The sequence below is a fragment of the Callorhinchus milii genome, unplaced genomic scaffold (genome assembly GCF_018977255.1).
Source record: "Callorhinchus milii isolate IMCB2004 unplaced genomic scaffold, IMCB_Cmil_1.0 Scaffold2, whole genome shotgun sequence".
Lineage (NCBI taxonomy): Eukaryota > Metazoa > Chordata > Chondrichthyes > Chimaeriformes > Callorhinchidae > Callorhinchus > Callorhinchus milii.
Genome location: NW_024704743.1, coordinates 42,706,658 through 42,723,041, shown reverse-complemented (window position 1 = coordinate 42,723,041; position 16,384 = coordinate 42,706,658). Strand labels below are relative to the sequence as shown.

The window sequence follows — 16,384 nt, the reverse complement described above, 5'->3', positions numbered from 1 at the left end:
AGATTAACATTTACTTGAAGTTGATATTGGCAAAATGAAAGAATCAAAAAATATAAATTGAAAAATAAAATAGAAAGTGCATAAAATCCTGTCATTTATTTCTGTTCAAGCAGTTCAAGCAATTCCTCATATATGTTTTTTTAAAACAAGTAAAGAATAGCTCTTTGATCTACATGCAGCATCCAACTTTCCAAACTCGAGATGGAAAGTTGGAATCTGCATGTAGATCAAAGAATCATTCTTTCCTTGTTTTATGGTCACAAGAGCTGACTGCTTCTTCTCAACACTGTCCTTTTCGGTCGGCCAACAAAATAATTGTTTCTTGATTGAATATATCTTGATTTATGCCATCAAGAAATTGATGGCCTTAATTTATGCATTTATTTTATTGGAAACCAAAAAGGTTATACCACTCCTACTGTTTTTGCAAATGAAGTAGAATATTCTATTCTGCATACATCGATACATCCTCACCATAATTATTGAATTATTTACATAACCCATTTCACATGAAACAAATGACCCAAAATAGAATTGATTAGAATGAAAGTGTATGTAATAAAGACAAAAGATAATCACCCTAAGTTTGTTAACTGGTTTGTTAATAAACAAATGAACTGTATTTTTCTGCATTCATAAAACTTATAAATCCTCTCCAAGTCTTACGATTTCGTCAATAAGGAAGTCGACATCAGACTTGTTTGTAGCTGGATTAGAAATGACCATTCGGAAGAAATTCACCCGATCTCCTTGAGGTTGGTAACCAACCATCGTCAGCCCTGTGTCCATCATCTGTGCTTTAATCTTTGGAGCAATCTGAAGAATGACAAAAGGACAAGTTAAATATGAAGTTAACACCAGCAGAATTATGGAGATGGAGAACTGACTTAAAATGATTGAATTTAAGGTTCTTGCTTTAACTTTCAAATGTCTCCATGCCTCCCATTCTAAATAAATTGTTGTTGTTGTGAATAATCCATGCAGTCATGGGGGTCAGAGGAAGATTTCGCCAACAGGTTTCTCATCAGCATGGAGGTGCAGTTCCTCCTCACTCTGTTCCTTACCAAGATGGTCACCATGCCCATCGATTCTTCCTTGATTAACAATGTAAACAATCTTCATTCACCAGCACCATGTGGCTGAACTTGTCACCTAATATATTTCAACTCCAAACACTTCCTTCAGATCAAAGGTGTTGCCATGGGAAGGCATATAGTTCCTAGCGGTTCCTATCTGTCTCACAGGATATTACAAACCATTGAATACTCAAGGCCAGAAATCATTAGCTGGAGACTACAACAACAACTTGGATTTATATAGCGCCCTCCACGCTGACGACGTCTCAGAGCTCTTTACTATATATATGTAATATATATATATAATACATATATAATGAACAATGGTACCTGATGAAGTTTCTTGTTCCTTTCTGTATTTTCTGGCATTCCTCGGAGGCTCGGTGGAATGTACCAGAAGCACACATTGGTGTGTTCTGGCTGAGTAACAGGAAAAAAGGCATAAACTGATGTTATTATGCACAATTGTGGCAAAAGACCCTAATTAGTTTCAATATCTTGGTAAACTGGGATCTGTTTTGGGACCTATTGGGGAAAATATAGTATTCAATGTAATAATTCTCACGAGTGATACTAATCACAAGGACAAAAAAAGTGGTCATTTTGGTTCTCTGAGATAGGTTTGGATCTGAACAGCCCTTAAGTTCTGAAGAAATGACTTCTCTTTGTATTATTTTCAGGATTGAACTAGAGACACACTAGATTTTAATATAACAAGAAACCTAGATTTTAAGACCTAGCAGCTATACATATTTTAACAAATGCTTACTTTTAAAATTATTTTTAGGGCACTATCCGGTGAAGAAATTACAGGAATAGTCCTCCCCATGACCTAATTCAAGATATCCCAATCCTTCTCATGAGTTTGTATCAGAAGAGAAATGGTTTGAAATTGGGACCTACCAGACAAACCACAGTATTCTTTTTCAGTCTTCTATGTACAGACAAAATATACAGTCAATTCACTTTACATTATATTTTGTGAAACATTTTGAAACATCTCAACGGGATAAGGCTATATCAAATGCAAGGATTATTATTGTTATTATGATTACGTTCCTATTCACAATCATCAGAGTGGGGGAATGAAGTACTTCCACAGTAATGCGTTTTGATGCAATAGCATGTGCAAACCAATGAGAACATTTTAAATCTGCTGAACGTTGTGTCAAAAAGACTGCTTAAAAAGAAAGTCTTGAGAAAGGGCAAAGGACACCCTAGCATTACTGTACAGGAAGCTATTTTTCATTTGTTGAACAATATAGTGATGAAATAAAAAAAGTAAACTACACAATGTCATGGTGTAAACAATAATGGGATAAAATATAATATTCACACATAACTATAACAACTGGCAGCACAATGCTACATTAGTAAAAGAACATGAAACCAACCCTGACTGAACAGTAGTCCTGTATACATCAATACGTACCAGATGACGACCATTTCTTACAGTCTTTTATAATGTGTAAATAATATGTATATATAACTTTAGATTCCAAGTTGCAGAAGCTGCTTGCAGCACAGAGTTAGCAAGCAGGTTGCACGAGTTTACAGCAAAGTGATAGATCCAATAGATGCTTGATTGACAGTCAGCTAACAAACACAAACAAGCAGCTTGCAGAGTATAATAACATGTGGGCGCGAGCGTTGGAAAACACTCTCGCATTTGCATCGTACGATGGGCAGAGCCACACACCTATATAAAGCATTGCTCAGCACCCCTCGTGGTTACTAACTAATGGTTGTCATCTGGTACGTATTGATGTGTACAGGACTACTGTACAGTCAGGGTTGGTTTCATGTTCTTTTACTAATGTAGCATTGTGGAGTCCTGTAGCTCAGTGGTTAGAGCACTCGCTTTGCAAGCAAGAGACCTGAGTTCAATTCCAGGCAGGGCGAAACCTTGGGCAAGTTTCCTTACTCCATACACCTAATAATAATCCCACCAAAACCAAAAACAATAATAAAAATTGGTCTTTTTCAATCTACGACTGTTTGTGGGACATTGCTGTGCGCAATTGGCTGCTGCGTTCGCCCACAAATATACAGTCAATTCACTTTACAGTGTGTTCTGTGAAGCGCTTTGGGACGTCCTCCCGATGTGAAAAGTGCTATATCAAATGAAAGGATTATTATTATTATTATTATTATTATTGTGCTGCCAGTTGTTATAGTTATTTGTGAATATTATATTTTATCCAATTATTGTATTCCTTCCATTGTTGTGTTCCACATATGCAAGGTAGCCTAGGGTTGCTAGGTTTAAATAAAGAACTGTTGTTTCTACCGAATGTATCCTCGAGTCTATGTAATATTCTAAACAAGAAAAGGAGCAAGCATTTCAGAGGGTAGTTGTCAACATCGGAGGTCTACTAGTGCGAGCAGACTCTGATTAGACATTCCAGTTACTGGGCATTGGGGTTAACTGGGAATACCTGTCTGTGTGTGACTCTGACTTGGTTGAGTCGCCTTTGAAATAGGTCCCTACTGTCACACCAACAGGGTTAGGAGAGAAGCAAAAGCCACTTAGTATGAAAACGTAAATAAAATTTGCACATACGTGAATTGGTGAGAACCAACGCAACATAATGAGAAGAATAGAGTTATTCTTTTATTAGACCAACAGCTCAGTTCCCGAGGATGTGCTTGGCATAAGGATCATTGACTGTCAGAGTTTATACGAGCTTTGCCTGCTCGTATATATTTGGACGGTTTAACAAGAGCAAGCACATCTCTACTGCACCTGACAAACCTCGCCCTCCAAACTCTGTATTCTGATAAAAGTATGACACGAAAGCGATACTGCTTGTGAATTCATGCTCAGCAGAATCTGGAACAAATCCACAGCTCATTTCATTATTGCAGATCAGCCTGATACCCTACTTGTAATTTCAAATGAGACTGGATCAGAACTGAAATGGGCTGAAATCTGACCTCAGAGAATTAAGCCTGATGTCACACATTGGGTAGACTTCCAGTAGTTACCACTTCCAGAAAAAAAGCAATGAGAATTGAGAAGATGAATCTGCCCACCCACTGAGGCCAAGAAATCCCTCGTGATATTAGACGTAGACTATTGCTTTCAAAAGTAAGATTACGGATTATTTTCATAAAATTCAACCTTAAATTACAAGCTGTTTTTCTGCAGTTCTAACATTTTTTAAAATTCTGCATTTTCTTAAATATTAAGATGAATGTTTTAGAGCAAAGGTAGTGCACATTTTGGACTTCTGTCTCTCTGTTTCTGAACTACGTCAAAACCCAGTTCACCAAAGGAGAAAAGCCAATGTCACAATACATTCGATCACTTACAGACAGCTCAGAAACCTACCTTTTCTTCAAAGACTAGTTTAAAGTCAGCTCTGCATTTGAGTTTGCTGTGGAGATAATCTGCAAGTTCCAGACATCTGTTGATTTGTTTCTCAAACCCCAGCGTGCCCTAAAAGGTGTATAGCAAGAAAGATAAATGATCAACAGACATAACACATGACATCTTCTAACCTGGTAATAATTCAAATAAACTTGTATATAGCTCACTAATTGCATGCTGTATTTATACCGCACATCCAGTGACTCACTGAAGTACAATGCTCATGAATCACACTGGGTTTAGTCTTCTGGTATTCAATACCACCTCTGCAACATCGCTTGGCTCCACCACTGTCTCACACCAAAGGCCGTCGAGACCCTCATACACGCATTCATAACATTCGCGTTTGACTATGCAAACTCTTTTGCAGATCATCCAGAACTCTGCAGCCCATGTCCTCTCCTGCACCAGACTCCGTGTCCCTATCAACTCCACCCTCGTCCAACTCCTATGGCTTCTCATCACACAGAACATGCAGTTCAAGATCCTGGTCCTTACCGTCAAAGCCCTCCATGGCCTTGCTCCCCCCTACCTCTGCGACCTCCTAACCCCTTACAAACCTGCCCTCTCCCTCTGCTCAGCAGGCTCCGATCTGATTCACGTCCCCCACATATATATATATAATATATATGTATGCAGAGTTTTGGAATATCGCAAACTTTACCTCTTGTAGCTCAGTGGTTAGAGCACTCGCCTTACAAGCGAGACACCTGGGTTCAATCCCAGTCAGGGCGAAACCTTGGGCAAGTTTCCTTACTCCACACGCCTAATAATAATCCCTCCAAAAAAAAAACAATAATAAATTGGTCATTTTCAATCCACGACTGTTTGTGGAACATTGCTGTGCGCAATTGGCTGACGCATTTCGCCCACAAATATACAGTCAATTCACTTCACAGATATTCTGTGAAGCACTTTGAGACGTCGAGAAGACGTGAAAAGTGCTATGTCAAATGCAAGGATTATTATTATTATTAATTCCTTTTTCCTTGTTTCTTGAATATGGAATGGTTTATCAGCTGACTAAAAATTTGCAAACTAAACCTGTGTTTAAATATTGAACATCCCAAAGTCCAGTATAGTGATTTGGTGTAAATTCTCTGTCACAACCTTCTGCTGATGAATGTACTCAGTAGCTACTCCTTGACACACACCATAAAATAAAGCTGATAGCAAACTCTGGGATGCTTATTTGGATTTCTCAGGCTAGTTATTTGTCCATCTCCAAGAGGACACCTGTCTTAATTGTATTTTGATTTGGCAGATATTGATCACAGTTAACATGGCGGACATTTGCATTCTAACGTAAATCTAAAACACAAAGATAAATCTGTGACTCAATTAGACCTTAACCAAATTTTTTAATGATGTGATGAGTAGCGTTCTCACCTCTGAGTCCTCCAAAACCTGTCAGTCCCCCGTTGCTCCATCCCCCTGATCAACGCCTTCCCCCCGGCTACACTTTCCAGCACATCACTCGCCCAAACCGATGTGGCTCCTTTGACTTTGCTGCCCTCCTCTCCTCCATAAATCTAATCCTCCATATAAACTCCCCAACCCACAACTGTGGCCTCCCCCTCAATCTCATGATCATTCTTGGCATTGATATCTCCAAACTGTCCATCACAGATAAGGCCATCTTCTGACCATTTCCTTATCTCCCTCTCCTCCCGCATCCCCTCCTCCAAGACCTCCATCATTTTTTTTCATCATTAGCAAAAGCTTCCCCCCGACTCCAGTCCCTAACAAATGCCCTTTTTCCCTCAGACCTCTTCTCCCACTGCCTTCCAACTGCAGCAATCCTGATGCAGCCATTAAGCTGCTAAACGATTGTCTCTCTGCAAAATTCAACTCTCTTGCTCCCCTGAAATCCAGGGCTGTTTCCACATTTACTCGCTTCCCAGTATAACAACAACAAGATTACATTTGTATAGCGCCTTTCACGTCGGGAGGACGTCCCAAGGCGCTGGATGGTGTACAGCATTTCAGACCCGAGCTGGGGTCAGGGGGGAGAAGAGAGGGGAGGGGAACGGGGGTGGCCGATAGCATGGTCAAAGAGGAGGATCTTGAGGCGGGACTTGAAGTAGGCTAAGGAGGGGGCGAACCGGAGTGACTAGGGAATGGAATTCCAGAGATTGGGGTCAGAGTGGCTGAAAGCTCTCCCGCCAATGGTGGGGTGGATGGGTCGGGGGACGTGGAGCAGGCCAGAGCCGGCTGAGCGGAGGGAGTGGGCGGGTTGATAGGGGGTTAGGATGTCACAGAGGTAGGGAGGGGCGAGGCCATGGAGGACTTTGTAGGTGAGGACCAGGATCTTGAACTGGATCCTCTGAAGCATAGGGAGCCAATGGAGTCAGGTGAGAATGGGGGAGATGGGGTCACGGAGTTTGGTGCGGGAGAGGATACGGTCTGCAGAGTTCTGGAGCCTGTGGAGGGGGGAGTTGGGAAGACCAACAAGCAGAGCATTTTCATAGTCGAGCCTGGAGGTGATTAAGGCATGAACAAGAGTTTCAGTGGCCTGAGGGGTGAGGTAGTGGCGGAGATGTTACGGAGGTGAGAGAAGTCAGAGCAGGTCATGGCTCGGATGCGGGGAAGAAAAGACAATTGAGGGTCGAACAAGACACCTAGGTTCCTGACTAGCTTGATGAGTTGTAGTGTGCAACCATGGAGGTTGATGCTGCCAGAACCTTTCATGGGAAATGGAGAAAGAGAATAAGGAAACAAGTTTAAAAATTTAAAGAGCTGTCATGATCTGAAATATAGTGAAGCAGTCTCAAAGGGCCAAATGGTCTGTTCCTGTTCTATGCTGCTAACATGCAAATGAGATTTCTGCCACATTGCAATGTTGAATCTTTGCGCAATTATTAAAGCAATGATTTCAAGGAAGATTAATGCGCTATGAAAGTCAAAGATCTTTACAATGACAATGATGTGAACTTATATAATACCTTTCGGGTAGGATTAATATCATGAAGCACTTTAGTTAAATAACAAGTACCATCACGAAGGGCGGAGAGGAAGTAGAAGTTAAGGGTGTTAACTAAACAATAACCACAAAAATAACTCGTATTTATAAAGCGCCCTTCACGTGGGTGTAGCGTCTCAGAGTGCTGAAAGGTAAAAAGATTTTGAAGGAAGGGAGAGAACAGCAATGTGAAAGCACTTTGGAAGAATTCCAGAGAACCGAGACATAATGGCTGAAGACTTGGTTACCAATGGTGACTTGGAGGGAATGAGGAATGAGTCAGAGAGCATATTTGCAAGAATAGCACAAGATGAGAAGTTCTAGCTAAGAAAGGGCAAGACTGTGAAGAGACTTAAAGCTCTAGATGAGTATCTTAAAGTTAATCTTCAGGGATAGTGGGAGACAAAGGACCTTTGAGGATGGGGATAATATGCACAGTCTGTTGGTCAGAGAGGATGTGAACTGCAGAGATTTTGATGAGCTGTAGCTTGTGCAGTATGGAGCTAGAGAAGAGAGTGACAAGATCATTGGAGAAGTCAAACCTCAATGTGACAGAGCCATGGTGATATTCTGGAGATGGAAGAAAATGGTATTGGTCAAGACCTGAGTATGGCATTTCAGTTTTGTTCATAGAAAACAATTCAACAAACACGATCCTGTTCATTTTGGGCTATTCTCTCTTTGTTACCTTTGCTTTCCACATCAGCCAGAACTTGAAGACATCCACGTGACGGCCGCACTGAATTGTTTTATCCCCTGTGTCATACGACATGTTATATTGCTTGTCAGTTTGAAACAGGTACTCTGCAGACATTTTATTACAACCCTGAAGTAGACCCTGTCAAAAATCATAGGATTATAAAATGAACAACAACAAAATTGCATTTATAGAGTGCTTATCAAGTCGAGAGGACATCCCGAGTCGCTGGACAATGAGGGATTTGCACCCGAGCTGTGGGTTGAGATTAGAGAGGGGTGAGGGTAAGTGGAACAGTAAACATATATAGAATGCAGAATAACCCCACTTATGCAATAGAAACTGTACACCAATGAAACCAAAGTTAAATGAAAAACATTAAACATAATTTAAAGAAAAAACATTTCTATTACCACCGGTCTACTATGTCTCTGTTTTCGCTTATTACTATTAATATCTATTCAGTGTAAAACAAGGCTTAATCAAGCTTTGTGACAGGCTACGGTCTGGTTAGCTTGCACTTAGTCCACTCCTTTCAATGAATTTGTTGATGTGAACTTATGGGCTCATAACAGCAGGAATGCAATTTTAACTTATCAATAACATTGTGTTTTAAACATAAAATGTGATTATGTCTATAAAATTGCATTAGTACAGCTCCCCTGATGGTCTGTTACACCACCAGATGCTAGATCGCTGTAGAATGGCAGTCTGTGCTGACTCAGCTGGTCTCAGTCTGAGCAGCAGTTGGGGCTACATAAGAACATAGAATTGCTAGACGAAAGAAGACAAGGTCCATCCAGTTCACCTTCCACCATCCTGGCAGTCGCATGACATGTCATGTCCGAAACTATTTACTGTATCCTGAGATATTAATAATAACAATTGGCCTGAGTGTCTGCATTATGGATAGGGAAATCAACCAGCTTCCATATTTCCAATCACTATGAAGAATTCTGCTGGAAGATGTGCGTGTGAACATCGGGTAAGGACAGAAATAAACACCATGATGTTCCACATAGTTGATTGGCCTGTCAGGTACACATTATAATAATCCTTGCATTTGATATAGCGCTTTTCATGTCTTCTCGACGTCTCAAAGAGCTTCACAGAATAAACTGTAAAGTGAATTGACTATATTTGTGGGCGAAATGCGGCAGCCAATTGCGCACAGCAGTGTCCCACAAACAGTTGTGGATTGAAGTGACCAATTTATTGTTGTTTTTTGTTCTTGAGGGATTATGATCAGGCGTGTGCAGTAAGGAAACTTGTCCAAGATTTCATTCTGCCGGGGATAATCGAACCCAGATCTCTCGCTTGCAAAACGAGTGCTCTAACCACTGAGCTTCAGGACTCCACAATGTCACATTGTGAATGTTGGCAAGAAACAGGAGAGCACTTTACCTCATTGATAGGAAAAATAAATCAAAATGACTTCAGGAGAGGTGGAGCAGTGAGAGAAAAATGAATGAGAAAAATGGCAAAATAAGTAAATAAATAATACTTGTGTTACTTATAATGACACAGGACCAAATTTATAAAATATATCAAATTTGGGAGGAAGACGTCAAAAGCCATTTGATAAAGTGCCACATAATAGACTTGTTAGCAAAATTGAAGTGCTTGGGATTAAAGGAACAGTGGCAGCATGGTTCTGAAATTGGCTGGGAGACAGAAAGGTAGTGCTGAACTGTTATTTTTCAGACTGAAAGGAGGTAGACAGTGGTATCCCCCAGGGGTTGATATTAGGACCTCTGCTCTTTTTAACATATATTAATGGCCTGGATTGGGTATAGGGAGCAAAATTTTAAAGTTTGCAGATGACACGAAGCCTGTAATCATAGTAAACAGCGAGGAGGTTGGCAGCAGACTGCAGTGGGACATAGACAGTCTGGTGAAATGGGCAGACGTGGCAGATGAAATTTATTGCAGAGAAGTGTAAAATGATGCATTTTGGGAGGAGGAATGAGGATAGGCAATATAAAATAAATGATACAACTTTCAAGGGGGTGGAGGAACGGAAGACCTGAGCACATAAGCAAATCTTTGAAGGTGGCACGACAAGTTGACAAAGCTGTTAAAAAAGCACATGCAATCCTTGGCTTTATAAATAGAGGTACAGAGTACAAAACCAGAGAAGTTATGCTAAATCTTTATAAATCATTGGATAGGCCTCAGCTGGAGTATTGTGTCCAATTCTGGGCATCACATGTTAGGAAGGATGTCAGGGCCTTGGAGAGGGTGCAGAGACAATTTACAAGAATGATACCGGAGATTAAAGAGGCTGGGATTGTTCTCCTTGGAGCCGAGAAAGTTGAGGGGAGATTTAATAGAGGTTCAAAATTATGAAGGGTTTTGATAGAATAGATAGGGAGAAACTGTTTCCACTGATAATTGGGAAAAGAAACAGAGGAGATTTTTTTTTACTCAGGGAAAGCATTGCCTTAAAGGGTGGTGGAAACAGATTCGATAGTAGCTTTCAAAAGGGAATTGGATAGGTACTTGAAAAGGAAAACAATTACATGGTTATGGGTAAGAGCAGGGGAGAGGAAATAGTTGGATAGCTCTTTCAAAGAGCCGGGAGAGACTAAAGAGCGGACTGGGGGTGGGCAGCATAGCATGGTCAGCACGCTGCTTGGGTCACGGGGAAGCAGAGTACGGTAGTCATCGTGAGTCCATATAAGTGCAAGTTGTTTTTGTTGTACATTGGGAACTGCAAAATGAGGGACTCGTGGTTCTGCTCACTTAGAGTGACCTGACACATAATGTTTGTTATCAGTTAGCACATTCATAGGAAAGATAGAGAAAATTGAAAATTCAACATGTAACACTTGTTTTATGGCCTCTGGCGGTTATTGACACTAATTATTGGCATTACCTGAAACACATCAGATCGCAATTTTAATTATTACATTTGGGGGAAGCAGAAATGCCTTGTTATTTGTCAAATTGAACTTGCAGTGAAACACATGTCCAATTCCTGTTCTGTTTTCATAAATGACGATTTGTGAGAAGAAATTAGAAATCGTGTTGAACTGAGGAAACATTGAGACTTGCAGTTATATCACAAGGCTTATAATCATTTTGATAATCACTTTATTTGCCAAATTTATTTACCCACATACCTTTTCTTGGATGAGGATTGCTGAACACTGCAGTGGAATGCCCATTATTTTGTGTGGATTCCAAGTAACAGAGTTGGCCCTGGCAGAGAGAACAGTAAAATGACATGCAAAGAGTAGAATTTTCTGCAGGAATTGTTATTCTAAGTGACTAACATCTACACTGATACACAAAAGCAGAGATGTACCTTTCAATACCCTTCATCTTATAGCAGTGTTTCCGTGACATCAAGAGCCCACCTCCCCAGGCTGCCTGTTTAAAGAAGACATTGCTACTTTAATTTTGGAGCTCAGTGAGTTTCTACAAAGGGAATCACTAGAATTATCACTGCTAGTTTGTCACAAGCTATTGAAATTGAGTACTGCATTGCATACTATACGACACAGTTTATATTTAGATAGCACCTTTCAAGTCGGGAGGACTCCTCAAAGCGCTTAAAGAAGTACTGTAGCTATGGGACGCTACTCTGCATGAGGGGTGCTATATAAATGCAAGTTGTCCTAGCAAACTAATTAATAATAATAATCCTTGCATTTTATATAGCACTTTCCACGTCTTCTAGACGTCTCAGGATAGACTGTAAAGTGAATTGACTGTATATTTGTGGGCAAAATGCAGCAGCCAATTGCGCACAGCAGTGTCACACAAACAGTCATGGATTGAAGTGATCAATTTATTATTGTTTTTTTCTTGAGGGATTATTATCAGGCATTTATACTAATGCCCTCTGTGGTTTCAAGGCTCTGGCATAGAAAGAGATGGCTAATGATTTATTTTAATTCTAAGACTTAATAAGCCATCTGATGTGACCATTTTGACTAGGAGAATTGTTTTCTATTCTTTGGTGATTACCAACCACCTTGATAGCTTCAAAGGTTTTTAATGTTGTTGTTATGGCCTCTGTTATACACTGATAACTCTGTGTTTTTTAATAGTCAATAATAAAAGTGTCATGATGTAAACATTTGTTTTGTTTCATTCCCACTTAATAATCCTTACATCGACATGCATCCAAAGGCTGTACTTTTCACAGAGGTCAGCAATCTCGCTTAGGGGGTCAAATGCCCCATACACAGTGGTTCCAGCTGTGGCATTCACATAAAATGGAACAAAGCCCTGAAAAATAAAAATAATAGAACTCCTTTTATATTGAACAATACATTTTCAGTCAGAAGGAGAAGGTTTGAGCTGAGATCCTGAACTGGGGATCACTATTCTAATCACAATTCCCCACTTTTCTTTGTATTCTTTCTCCTCAGATATTTATCCAATTGCTTTATAATAACTGTTACTGTCTCAGCTTCAATAACCAAATGTGGCAAAGCATTTCTTCCATGTTCTAATGACTTTCTGCATGAAAGATTCTTTTAATCTTCTCCTTATCTGTTCCAATAAAATGTATTCCCTCTTGTTTTTCTATACAAGTATATGTGTAGGATGTACAGTATCTTAAAAACAATACCGTCTGCTAGTGTAAGTATGCTTCTGTTATCAACATGTAAATCTTGATGTATCTCAGATATTCAGTAATTAAAGCAATCGTATTGAGGATGTTGCAATTGCAAAAGCAACTCCAGTGGAAGAGATTTATCAGAAGATTGCTTCAGTGAGATTTAGATCAAACAAGATAGCATACTAAAAATATTAATAATAATATTTACATTTGGTGTAGCATCTTTCAGGACGTATCAGGAGGATGTATCAAAATGCTTCACAGGATATTCAATGGCACACAACAATACCCCACAAACAGGCATGAAGTAAATGATCAATTTTATTTAAGATAATTAATCAATTTGATTTGGACAATTGTTGACCAGGACAGATTGTCTATTCTGCAAATTCAACACAATGTTCTACAGTAATAGAGTGATTGGAATTGTCTGTGGTACTCCAACTGAGGCCAAGCACAAGTTTGGTATCACTTCCTGTGATTTATCCTCTATATCTTTATATATGAATGCTGAAATTCCATGTGTTCTCTTTACCAATGATCTGATGCTATCCGCAATCTACCCAGAAGTACCTACAAGTCTCTCTCCAGTGTCATGTTCTGTAGACCAGGTAATTATGTTAGGTCCAGGGAAAGAATGAATTAAGCAGTATGATGAACCTTTAACTCAACTTAGTGAGTACATAGCGAGGTGAAAGAACACATATTTGGACATCAAAAGCAAAAAAGGAAGAACTCTCAGATAGTAGAACCTTTTTAAAAAAAGTAAAGAGGTACAAGAAAGAGATTTATTTAGAAGTATATTGCTTACCTTTGTTCTGCCTTGCAAAATGAAAATACAAGTTATTGATGATTAGTGACAGACTAAATTTAGGTATTGTCATGATTAAACGCTAGATAGTATAGTGACTGGCTTTATGAAAGTCTCAAACCTTCTGTTGGGCTGCACAAATTTTTGCTTCTAATTCAGCTGGAATAAGCTCCCTCTATGAAAATAATTAGAGAAATATAAAAAATCAAATTAAATCAGTTCATATTTACAATGTTCAATAAAACATTACACTCTGTGAAATGGTAGGATGCTGGTTCCCTGCACCAATGATTTATTGATTTTGGGTTTAAGAGCAAGCTAATATAAGTTTCTTCCCTACCAACAGTGAGAGAATTGAAATTAGAGTCAATTTATATCATGTAGGAACACCACTCACCTGGTTCAAGATGAGAATTGGGAAAGGCTAAGAGTAGATTGCCTTTTGGTTAGAAAATAGTGCTACACAATAGGCAGTTCATGCAAAGGAAGAACTTACATTTTAATACTATCTTCACAGCAAAATGTCTCAAAGTGCTTCACTAATAATTACTGTCAAATTTAGGGAAACGCCACAACCATTTACACCAGTAACTTTCTAAAAACAGGCTTGAGGTGAATGATCAGTTTATCTGGAGGATTGTTGGCCAGGACGCTGGGGAGGGGGGAGAGAGAAGTCTTTTCTATTTTTGAATAGTGTCATGGGATCTTTAATATCAACTTAAACTTAGAATTGAGATAGTTTGTTTTCTTAGATTCAATGAAGTTAAAAACAAAATATTACAAAAACAGTTTTCAAACTGGTGGTTATTAACATCTCTGAAAGTGTGAACTTGCAGCAATTTTTCAATGGTCAAAAATCCGTATTATTTATTTTTAAATCTTAGAACTCTTAGCTGGCTAAAATAAAAACCAAAGCATGCAAGCAGGATAATTCCAGGACTTAACACTTTAAGTTATAAGGAGACTCACAAACTCAACTTGTTAGATAAAAGATTAAAGGGATGGCTTGATCGAGGTTTAGGAAATAATTACAGGCAATTTGATTTAGGCAATCAGACCAGGGCTGAAAAGCATTGGTTGAAAGTATAAAATGGAACAAACAGGACAACACTTTATTTTTCTATGAGAAGTGATGACTACATGGAGCAGATTCAAGAAACAAAAGTAATTGACGTTGCATCAATAAATGTCTGCTTGATATTACATAAGAAGAAATAGGTGAAGATGAAAGCATTATCCTATGTTGCAGAGCATGGGAGGGAATACTGTCTGTGGAGAGGAGGCGAGGTTTGAAAGATACAGCGATGTGGGCATGGAAGAATATGATAGCAATTTTGCTTGATTGCCTATGTGCTGGGAGTCTCTTTGCTTTTTCTCACCAGGAGACAGAGTGGGTGGGATAAAGTCATGATCAGGTTGGTTTTAGTGAACTGTGGAGAGAGGAGGTTTGAAGGGCTCAATCAATATTATTCAACAAGAGTTATCAATACCTTTCATCACATTTTACCAGAATCACATTGTCTGTTCCAATCCCAAGGACTGCTGCAGCCTTCTTTATTGAATAATGACTCTAAAGAATACCAGAAATAATTATTTCATCATCATAATAACAATGATATATTTGGTATAGCGCCTTTCACGATGCAAAACACTTCACATGATATACCGTAAAGTATTTTGCAGGTGATCAGGCAGCCAACTTGCAACAGCAATATCCCACAACCAGCCATGAAGTGATAGATCAATTTTATCTGAGGGATTATTGGCCAGCACATTGAGAAAATCTCCCTTTTATTTTCAAATAGTGTCATCGGATCTTTAATGTCCACCCCAATTGACAGGTTATTTAATATCTCACTGAAGGACAGCGCTTGCAACAATGCAGAGCGACCCCAGCACTTGACTGGAGTATCAGCCTAGGCTATGAATTCAAAGTCCCAAAGTGGGACTCACAACCGTGCGCCTCAGAATTAAGAGTGCCACCAACTAAGTCAGGCTGACACACAGATAAAAATCTGTCACACAAGGTATAAAAAAAACACCATAAGCAACTAACCACAACAGTGCAACATGTTCATTTGTAAAGGATTGGAAGTTTTAGTTAACAATTAAGATTTTTGAATTCAGCTGTACAAATGCTGTATTTAACCATCATCACCTTCATTCATTTAGCCTCAGCCTGAAATAAACCCTGGTTTCTCCGAGCTAGATAAATCATACCTCTCTGCGCAGCTTGACTCTCTGACTAGCATGTTTGCCTCTTAATGTGAAATGCGGAAAAGATTTTATTTTGGCAAGCAAAACCACTTACTAACTCAGAGGTAAATAAGACCAGCCTGGGAAGGTTTGCTGCACCTTGAGTCTTGACCTCAGGAAAACGTTTGTAACGGGCAACCAGCTGGCTGTACAGGTTTGATATAGTCCCTCCTAAAAGACACAGGATTAGACTTTACTTAGATCACACACGCTAACATTGCCTCCTCTGTTCTAGACATCAGGCTTTGTAATACAAATGGCATGTTTTCCAGCTTTTTTTTTCTTCATATTAATATGCACAATTTTGAAATACATTCTAAACATTTTGTAACTTCTGTTTCCAAAGGAGAAAGACTTCATTTTGCCTTGGTGTGTTCTTTCCCTTTAGAGAGAAGTTTTAATACTGCCAAGTAACTTTCAATGGTGCCAGAGCTCTCCAATGGATGCTCTTTGACAGTGCCAATGGTTTGGTGGAATGATTTTCCTTCCCTGTTGGGAAGCACTTTGGTATTTCTTGTGCAGTGTGCAGTGCTGGATCTCAGTGTGTCGGAGTCCTATTGTACAGCTCCATCATACTGCTGTGATTGAGGTACCCTTACAGGAGATACGTGTTATTTGACAGGGTAAATAAGG

At 39.4% G+C, this 16,384-nt stretch overlaps 1 protein-coding gene across 1 annotated transcript in view; it reads right to left on the bottom strand.

Moving 5' to 3' along the window:
* Positions 1-633: 633 nt before the first annotated feature.
* The window catches only part of LOC103171634 (glutamate decarboxylase 1-like), a 38,870-nt gene continuing 23,119 nt past the window's right edge, over positions 634-16,384 (bottom strand). Inside the window, exons 6-15 of the mRNA XM_042346614.1 lie at positions 15,807-15,922; positions 14,986-15,065; positions 13,617-13,668; positions 12,231-12,347; positions 11,419-11,483; positions 11,234-11,312; positions 8,100-8,249; positions 4,411-4,518; positions 1,407-1,496; positions 634-816 (exon numbers count right to left, since the gene is read on the bottom strand). Coding sequence (XP_042202548.1) covers positions 643-816; positions 1,407-1,496; positions 4,411-4,518; positions 8,100-8,249; positions 11,234-11,312; positions 11,419-11,483; positions 12,231-12,347; positions 13,617-13,668; positions 14,986-15,065; positions 15,807-15,922 — 1,031 coding nt within the window. The 3' untranslated portion in view covers positions 634-642. The remainder of the gene's footprint in view (positions 817-1,406; positions 1,497-4,410; positions 4,519-8,099; positions 8,250-11,233; positions 11,313-11,418; positions 11,484-12,230; positions 12,348-13,616; positions 13,669-14,985; positions 15,066-15,806; positions 15,923-16,384) is intronic.